The sequence below is a fragment of the Anarhichas minor genome, unplaced genomic scaffold (assembly GCF_050575085.1).
Source record: "Anarhichas minor isolate MPS153535 unplaced genomic scaffold, ASM5057508v1 ptg000011l, whole genome shotgun sequence".
NCBI classification, from domain to species: domain Eukaryota; kingdom Metazoa; phylum Chordata; class Actinopteri; order Perciformes; family Anarhichadidae; genus Anarhichas; species Anarhichas minor.
The window spans coordinates 11,189,631-11,199,553 of record NW_027466457.1 but is presented as its reverse complement, the minus strand read 5'-3'; the positions used below and the strand labels follow the sequence as shown (position 1 = coordinate 11,199,553).

At 41.1% G+C, this 9,923-nt stretch overlaps 1 protein-coding gene across 1 annotated transcript; it reads left to right on the top strand.

Annotated features, from left to right (window-relative positions):
* The first annotated feature begins 1,352 nt into the window (after positions 1-1,352).
* c25h12orf75 (chromosome 25 C12orf75 homolog) lies at positions 1,353-7,322 on the top strand. The gene is made up of 4 exons (XM_076089788.1): positions 1,353-1,392; positions 5,374-5,398; positions 6,689-6,724; positions 7,229-7,322. Exons 1-4 carry the CDS (start codon positions 1,353-1,355, stop codon positions 7,320-7,322), a joined length of 195 nt encoding a protein of 64 aa, XP_075945903.1.
* The last annotated feature ends 2,601 nt before the right edge of the window (positions 7,323-9,923 follow it).

Here is a 9,923-nt window from a genome sequence, read left to right as displayed (position 1 = left end):
ACATTGAAATTGTCTCAGTTATTATTATTTATCCAAGACATTTCAGGCCTCAACAATAGCCTAATTGATCGATAAGATGGCCATGTCGTGTTGTGTTGTGCCTTGATAATGCAGGCAAGCCATGACAAGCAGTGTGTGCTCATCAGGCAGCCTGAGCAGGAGCACATTCTTTCCTCCCCAGTGGACTTGTGTTGTTTAATTGGATAAGTTATGGCTCTAAATTAGATAAGGCAATTCAGGACTGACTTTTGTTTGCTGGCTCGGCTAAGTCTGGCCTATAAAAAGACAACAAGAACAAGGAAACACACCTTCAGGAGAAAGTAGAGACGAATATTTACAGTTCAAAAGCTTGTGACATGATCACCTTGTCTGTGTCTAGCAAAACAAAACAAAATGCGGAGGAGAGATCCAGTTTGTTTGGAGGCTTTGTCAGAGCCGCAGCATGTGTCCCTGAAAAGTTCTCAAAAAAAAAAGGATTTAAAGTATCTTGCCTCTCAACCACACAGACATCTTGACATCATAAGATAACACCAGTGACTGCATGTGAAGCGTATTTACACTGGTGGAAACTGCTAATGCAATTCTTCCTGTCGTTTCAACTCCCCTCTTATGACTGCACTGTAGTCTTGGCACACAATGGCGTGACTGAGGTTGAATTAGGATTTATTAGGGGTCTGCAAGCTGACTTCAGCGTGACCCTCGTGGGTTGATTACAAGACTGTTCTAGGATTGTTTTAACTTCACTCTCAGTGATTGTCAAGAGCTCAAACAAGAGTGTGTGTGTGTATGTGTGTGTGTGTGTGTGTAGCATGAATAAAGGTCGTCTGTTCGGCACACACAGGTTGATACATTGATGACCCTTAAATTTATTTCACCCCCCCTCCTTTATACAAACAAAGAAAGCTCCCTATTGGTTGATTCTCATCCCCATCCTCCGCCCACATTCCCCCGGTTTCCCGGGCAACCATTTCAGGGTGGAGGAAAAGAGCAAATCATGTGAGGGCATAGCATCTTTCTCTCCCCTCTCTCTCATCCTCTCTCCTAGTGTGTGTGTGTGTGTGTGTGTGTGTGTGTGTGTGTGTGTGTGTGTGTGTATAAAAGCCCCTCTCTCCATGCTTTCACTTCACTCTCAGCTCTCCACTGCTTTGCTGAGAGGATAGACGCAAGGCTGGACAGAGGGGAGGGGGGTAAATGACCAAAGGAGATCCCTGTGTCACAGTGAAAGACATTTCTTTCCCCAGTTCTCTCCCAACGTGTCTCGAGTCTCCCTTCTTTCCTCCTCCTCCTCCTCTTCCTCCTTCATCTTCTTCAGCGTCTCCGTTCTGCTTGGACGGTGGCCGTATCGATGAAAAATGGGTTGTGGCAATTCCTCAGCCACCAACACCTCAGGAGGTGAGTGAGTGTTTTTAAGGAATATGTGTGTGTGTGTGTGTGTGTGTGTGTGTGTGTGTGTGTGTGTGTGTGTGATAATGGGTGAGAGTATGAGGGGGAGAGTTACCACTGGATCTGCAACAAGGGGGGAGGGTGTTTTGAATGTAAATGAAGTGTGTCGGGGTTACCTTTGCATGTAGTGTATGTCCTGAGATGTGTCCATGTGTGTGTGTGTGTGTGTGTGTGTGTGTGTGTGTTTGTGTGTGTGCATCTATATGTGTGTGTGTGATAATGGGTGAGAGTATGAGGTGGAGAGTTACCACTGGATCTGCATCAAGGGGGAGGGTGTTTTGAATGTAAATGAAGCGTGTCGGGGTTACCCTGCATGTAGTGTACGTCCTGAGATGTCCATGTGTGTGTGTGTGTGTGTTACATCTTCATTTCATTCATCGATAGACAGCTCAGTCGTGCATCATCATGTATGTTTGTGCCTCAAAAATGATACATTCTTACCCCACAGTGTGCGTGCAGTGGTCTCCTAAAGCTAAGGGTGGTGGGTCGATCATGAAGGGCCGCCCATATTCTAATATAAGACACCAGAGTAGTAGCCTTAGGAATGTACCGCTTTGATAGCAATAATGACATTGATATTGTAATTACAAAGTTAAATTCTACATTGACAGAAAAGTGAGTCCTTCGTGGTTCACAGTTTTGTTTTTATGTGTTTGTCTTTCTCTCGGAGTGTCTGTGCTGGTTTCATTGGATTTTTGAGTGTGTAAAACAGCCGGCTTTAGTGACAAACACCCACCTCTGATCAATGGGTATGTTTCATTCATAAAGCCAGGAGGACACATTTGAGCAGAGGAGAACAGACATCCTGCTTCACTGTGGCTTGTCCTCATATAACACACATCTCTCTCAGTTGATTTATCCTGATTCAATACCTGTTTTGAATTATACCAAACAAAGTCAAACAGTCAAAGTCAAATTGAGGTAGTAATTAGATTGAAGTATCTGCAGGATTACCTCACCACCGCTGCCCATTAAATCAGTACGGTGTGTGTTTGTGCTTTTGCAAATGTGTTTGTGCTTGCAGGTACCTAATCAGTGCTTGCCAGGCATGTTAACAGAGCCACAGAGAGCTCCTGGGAAACGTAACCCGGTGTTGTCTTTTGCTCAGAACTTGATCTACTATATATCTGCGAACAGCATCTAGGTGTCTGAGTTTGTTGTGTCGGCTTGCTTGTCTATAAAAAAAAAACAGCAGCTGCGTTCATTTGGGTGCAGCAGGTCCATTTTTCTGTCCCTTCTTATAGGTCACTGTTCAGCACGATGTCAAGGCCTTATGACATGTGGATTAATGGCTGCACTCATTTGTCCACGCCAGCTGACACCAGGCCAGAGGCAAAGGACACTGTTTCCTCACGCTATTATGTTAGAATTACGATGGAACAACCATACCGCTCCAATTGTACATCATTTGAACCCAGGATGTATAATTGTGTCACTGCACATACCTCACCGTCTTATCATCTATAACTGGTACATAAACATTTAATAATTACTTACAACACACTATAATGTAGGTGTAAGCAACTATAACTCCTGTGGATGACAACACAGAAAGATTTTATATTAAATACTGTATGTCTTCACAGTAAAAGTAGAAGTTATAATTGTTGAGAAATACTGCACATTACGCAACACTTAAAAATATCCTTATATCCATGTACATTATACATTATAAGGTAGTATAACCCATTAATTCAATGTTTGTATATTGCTTATAAAAGGTAAACAGGGGGGGTTACGGTAAAGTGTTCCCACACTATTCTTTTCTGTCAAGTATAGATAGCAGCACCTTCTGCTTTTATGTATAACTATGTCACTACACATTTGTAGTTAGCATTTATAAGCAGTATATAAACAGTTAATACTGGCTTGTAACATGCACCCAAAAGTGCAGGCTGATGTATAAACAGATAATTGGTGATAATACAGTCATTGCAGTTATGATGTACCTTCATGGGAGAAAATATCATTGTTGACTAATTCTTTACATTAAAACCATTTGTCCAAATACAGTGCATTATTAACAATTTAATAAATCTTTATTAAAGTCAAATGCATTCATTTATTAGTTCTTAACTTCCATGCGATATTCAAGTCATGCAAGAATATCTTTAATTTCAAGCTAATCAAACTCAAATGACTGCCTCAGTGCTCATCCCTAGTCTTCTGCACCCAGATGTGCGCCCTTGGATATGAATGAGCTTTTGTCAGGCTACTGAATAGGCCCCTGTGTCATGTCAGCAGACTCATTTTTACAAGGATGAAATTCGCTGTTTCTGTGTAATGTAGATTCTCCAGTTTTCTGCTCTTAGATCTTATTCGTGTAGTGTTCTTTTTGAAGGTACATTTCTACAGTAATACAAAAATGGCATGAAAAAAACGTTAAGCATTAAGGCTTTTGTTCCCCCCGCGGTGATCAATGACTCATTTAGATTCAAATCAAGTTAAGTGGACTGCCTGTGGTTCAGCAAAGAATGATCTGTTGTTTAACCATAAAAGAGTTAAACATGATTGGGATGAGCACAATGCCTGTCACTGGGAAGGCATTTTACACTGTATGCCTAATATCATATATGTCTGCTGTTAACCTTCAGATGTATCATTGTGCTTTGTGCTGTTTCTTTGTATTGTCTTTTTGGATGTTGAAGTTTGTATTTCTGAAGGCCTATCTGATAATGGACACTGCAAACCCATAGGCTATATGTTTCAATGCAGTGGTATGTGGAATAGGTTTATTGCATGAACTACTGCCTATTAAAGTAAAGATCAAATAGTAAAGGAATATAAATAATAACATATGCAACCGGAGTCAGCAAGTAGCTTTGGCCCAGCGGGAGCAGGTGTCGGTCCGACCCTCGACACAGGAACTGGCGAGATATAGGCTGGGACCCCCAACACAGGAACAAACTCTGAAATGGACAGGTCAGCACAAACAACAGGAACAAACAGGAAGGTGACGAGGACAGACTATAGGTTCAGCTGGGAACTAGCAGGCTGGAGACTAGCAGGCTGGGAATCCGTGGTGTCTAAAAAGTCCTGCCACTCGGGCAAATGAGCTCCTCAGCCATGGCTTTTTGCCCACCTTACTGCGAGACACTCAGAGCAGCATCTCAGGTCATTAAGTTCCTCCTGAAATATAATGTCTGCTGGGTCGATGTTGAGTCGGTTCCTTCTGTCACTGTTTTGTAGAGCAGGCAGCAGAGGAAGGACCCAAACGCAGACCAGGCATGCTTTAATAAAGCAAAAAGGCTTAAAGACTGAGAGTCCAAAGATGAACTGACAAGGGACAGGTGAGAGCAGGGTGGACAAGGAACAGGTGGAACTCATGGGGGAGGGGCAGACAATCCCAAAGGCGGGAAAACAAACAAACGCAGGAAGTAAAACAAGAAAAGACACAAGGGGAGTAAACTAAAGGAGTGAACAAAATAGAAACAGGAAACTGAACAAAACCCAAGCAAAGCAAAGTAGATCTGAGCACGTCCCGCTTTTAAATGTACACATTCTGTGTAAATCTTGCATCCATGGCACTACAGGGTGTACGACTTACCTAACCAGTTGTCAGTATATTTACTGATGTTTTTCCAGAACCAGATCCGTGGAAATGTCCCAGGTGGTCTCATGGAGAGCTCTCCAAAGCAAGCAGCCAGCTGAGCAAATGAAGAAGTGTTTCTAGTTTCATCTTAAGTGTTTGCAGTTAAACTTATTAATTTCTGTGAAATGTTCTGGTATCGTGTATGCGGAGGGCGCTGTTAGATAAGTCGTGTGATGAAGAGTGATGTATTATATTTTGTAGTCTATATTTATCTTTAAGTGTCTATGGTATACATCCCAAGGCTGTTGAATGAAAGCCTTTTATTAGTGGTAACTCTCCTCCTTCAATACTTTTCACAACAAAGATGAATTAATTCTGCTCTTTTGACCTGTTTTCAGGGCCAGCAGATGTCTCCAAAGATGTGTAAGTACATCAGTCATTTCCAACTTTTAAAAATATTTTTGAGGCTCATCATCTGTGGCTTCCGGACATTCAGATCACAATTTACACCTTGATATACCTGCCCATGTTGTATTCGTTGTTCAAATATTTTTGTCCACACTGATATCACGCCGATGTTTTACAAACATTTCAATATAAATGCATTGTAAAGTAAAAGTGCAGCTGAAAGAACAAAACAAAACAATATATAACTAAAATATCAATTCAAAACAGTATTTCAGTGGACACACAAAACCATCACTGATGGTTGTACGCAGCAATAAAAATTACCGATTGAAAATGCTGATTTTTTTAATGTGTTGTCTTTTGCTTCATATGTGATATCGAATATATAGTTATTTCCTTCATGACATACAAATACATACTGTGTGTTGGCAGAATGACGACTTCTAGTGATCCGCAGTTTGATGGATGCGGTAAAAACTTTACTGCAAAGTGCAAAGTTGTCTCATTACCAAAATACCAATATTAAAAAATACTGACTTTACTGTCAAAAACAAAAACAAAACATTGAAAATAAAAGAAATGAATAGATACTTGACCCTTCTTGGCTTTAGAAAATTAAATTCAGACGTTATTCTCTGGAGTGTCATGTGGAGGACAGGTTGTCTTTTGCCATTAACAGTTAGCGTCTATCAAAGCTTTGGGAGGGGCAGCATTTTCCAAAGCATTTCCTGGAATCAGTGAGTACGTGTGTGTGAGTGTGTATGTGTGTGTGTGTGTGTGTGTGTGTGTGTGTGCTCCTTGATAACCATCTGAACAGTCAGCACAGGACTCATGAGAGCTGACAGTAGCACACTACTGACTCACTGAAGCTAATCACAGCTTCCTAGGACAACACAGCAAAATATCACACACACACACACACACACACACACACACACACACACACATACACACACACACACACACACAGTAAATTGGGTGGTCATGTCAGTACAAACAAACACAAAACACCCTAAAAACGGAATTCATTCGAAACTGGTTGTTTAGTAGCCTGGTTCCAGACCTGAAACAAAAATTTGCAATTCAGCCTGATCATCAGTTGTTCAGAACTCCCACATGGGAATTAGCAGAATTCCCCAGAGGGCTCATGCAGCATATCTCGAATGCTCTGCAACTGAGCAAATGCACTTCCACTGTCCAGTTCTTACTTCTCATCAGCGTGCACTGTATGTTTGTTTGCTGTTGAGTTTGTATGTCCTCTGCGCTCCCATAAGAGCTGACCTGACCTGTGCTTCTCTCAATCAGGACAGAAGAACCCTCGCCAGACGATGAGAAAAGAAGGTAATTAGCTTCTTAAACCTTTTGTCTAATTAACTACATTTTAGTTTGTATGGTGCTGATGGGTGCATTTTGATCTAATCATATTAATCCACTTGTAGTGTGTAATTGAAAAGTTCTATCCTTTTTTTTGTAGTATGCAGACTATAGAACCTGAATATGAATAGGCCTTTTTAATAGAGGTTATTTTGACAAGCACTGGTGTAAATAATAAGATAAACGATGGCTGTGTTCCATTAAACACTTATTCCTGATCACCTAATCAAAATGTTTGATGAAAAGATGCAAAGATTCCAGGCACACCTAATTCTCTTTTTAAATTTAGAACATTTAGAACACAAAGCCTAATGAGATTTCTTTTAAACAGATGTGGTATCTTCCATGAACAGTTAGAAAGCTAATGCATTGCTCAAAGGAGTAACTGTATTCCATTGAGAACCACCACAACATTATCTTATCACTGATTTGTCTTTTATTAATTGCTACATTCCTCTCCTCTCCCCTCAGGAACTATGGTGGCGTATACGTGGGTCTACCAGCAGACCTGACTGCTGTGGCTGCCAGTCAGTCCAAGTCCACATGTAAAGGTAAATGCCTGTAACGCTGTACTGTGCATTTCACTCTCTGGATAATTGAAGAGCATCTTGTAGTGAAGCAGCTAAGGGCGTAGAGAGAAATAATCCCAAGTGGCTGAGCTGCGACTCCAGGAAACCATGTGCCTGCGTGCCTACAGCATTTTGGGTTTTATTTGACCTTTACATTTAGTGAATCCTAATAAGAAGCATTCCCTTTCCTGTAACAGTTTGGGTACTCAGCTGTGAGGATGAATGTGGTTCACAACATTTGTTTCGACCATGGCAGTACAAGTATAATAAACAATCTGTTATTTCCCTATTGTATGTTTTCTTCAGGCTGTTCTTATACACTGTTTGTAATGCACTGTAATCTGTACAACCTATGTATTCAATTCGTATACAATGCACGCAATCGCAAGCCAGGACAGGTGATCTAGTATGAACAGGACTTTTATCAAGGAGGCCGCTGTTTGTGTCCTGAGTGAAAACCGGAAGTTAACGTTGACTTATATATCATGTAACTTCCGCACTTAATTAATGCCACAACAAACTGAATACCCTCATAATTCCCTTTTAAAGCGTGTAGGAGAAATACGGCGGCTTCTCCAGAGCCGTTGTTTTGTTTGTCCGTTCTGGGCTACTGTAGAAACATGACGGTGCAACCTGGAGGACTCTGGGAAGAAGACCCGCTCCCTATGTAGACTTGAAGGGCTTATTCTAGGTAGCAAAATGATTATACACTAATAAAAACATAGTTATGAATATTATGATCCCCCTAAATCCTACACACTGGACCTTTATGAAATGCCTTTTCCTTAGTTATTTCAAACCAAACCACTATCTTTTTCTAAACCTAACCGAGTAGTTGTGTTGCCTAAACACCGCAGGAGGTTGCACAGACACACTGAACGCTCATGTTGCTGGACATTCGTATGAAAACAATCACGAAAAAGCACTAAAAATAACTTTTCATGAGATAATTATCCACAGCCTTACTATTCCTATTAGGGACCACGGCAGCCTTATTTGTTCTCTTATTCTAATACAGTTTACAATGGTATTGACTTAATTGACCACTGTTTATACAACCACCTCTCTGACAGAGCTATGGAACCAATATAAAAAGTGACATTAATGTTTTGTAATGTGACCAGTATTAAGAAACAAACTGCTACCTTGCTGTTGTATTTTGCAGTCCTGAAGGATTTCCTCCGGCGTCTTTCCTCCATGTTTGTCCTTGTGCTCATCCAGGTCAAACATCATAATGAATTGATTCGTTTTCATACCCTCAACAAGTACTGGCTCTTTTTTCACCAGTAAGGTCTCCCAGTTGGAACTGCTTGGTATAGTGCGTGGGTGTTTTTTGAGCACACTCTTGACATTGACAAAGGAAATACAAGAACTAGAAATTTGTCAAATAATTATCCTATAAATATCTTGGCACTGATTCTGTTTACCCCCCCCCCCCCCCCCCCCCCCGTCTTGCAGATTAGCAGCCACTGAAGGGAACACAACACAGGTACTTCAAAAAAAACTAGGCTGCTTGTTAAGCTATTCACATCACCTGCTCTTCTGTATTTCGTCTCTGAAAGTGAAGCTGCTACAAAGACCCGCACGAGAGCCAATGACTGTTCCTTGTCTCAACAGGATCCTGCATATTCACTCACCTTGAGCAGGGGTGTCAAACTCATTTTCACTCTGGGCCACATCAGCATCACGGTCGCCCTCTCAAAGGGCCGGTTGTAAATGTAAGACTGTGTAAATGTAACTTCTCCTAACATATTGGTAAATAACTGTCTCTGCATTTAATTATTCAAGTGTTAAAATATTGTACATGCAGTTATACTGTATAAATCTAAAAATATATTTAAGCACATTTCTGTAATTATAATTTAAATCCTTTTACTTTAGGGTTAAGGAACCCACATTACTCTATCAAACCTTTAAAGAAAATAGCAAAGACAAATATCAAACAAGTTATTACAATAACTTTGTTCAAAGCTTAAAATCCTTTCAGGGGTTCTATGACTGTTGTGTTTAAGTATCTCATAATTATGTCTTTCTATCTCATAATTTTGACTTTCTATCTCATAATTTCGACTATGGGGATATTTGTATTATCAAGTCTAACTTTTTTATTTTTTTTGTATTATTATTATTTTGTTTTTGCTGGCGGATTCGCGGGCCACATAAAATCACGTGGTGGCCCGAATTCGGCCCGCAGGCCTTGAGTTTGACACCCCTGACCTAGAGGCACTCACATTAGAGGCAGAGAGCATGTAAGTGCTCCTATTTTGGCTCACCACACACAAAATAAAGTCGCTTCAATGCTGTCAGCGAGCAGGGTGTGATGCTGCTTCATGGAGTCATGGGACGCACAGCAGAGGTCTGCATACAGCATTCATCATCAACCTTCACTTTGCTAAAAAGAAAAGGATCATAGCCGACAAGCGACCCACCCTGGGACTGGCTGTGGGAGGCGGCAACGGGCATTGTGACAGCCATCTTGGCTTCTTGGTCACTCCACTGGAACGTTCTCTTTATTTCTCAGGAGGAGACAGGAGACCCAGCCAACTAACTAACTTACTGTCTGGGGGACACAAACATTCCCAATAGCCCTCTGCAAT

Excerpts from the sequence above, each read along its gene's own strand:
- c25h12orf75 (XM_076089788.1), top strand. The coding sequence starts at position 1,353 with ATGGGTTGTGGCAATTCCTCAGCCACCAACACCTCAGGAG. Across the intron at positions 1,393-5,373 it reads AGCCACCAACACCTCAGGAG|GGCCAGCAGATGTCTCCAAA; the intron begins GTGAGTGAGTGT and ends ACCTGTTTTCAG. Across the intron at positions 5,399-6,688 it reads GCAGATGTCTCCAAAGATGT|GACAGAAGAACCCTCGCCAG; the intron begins GTAAGTACATCA and ends TCTCTCAATCAG.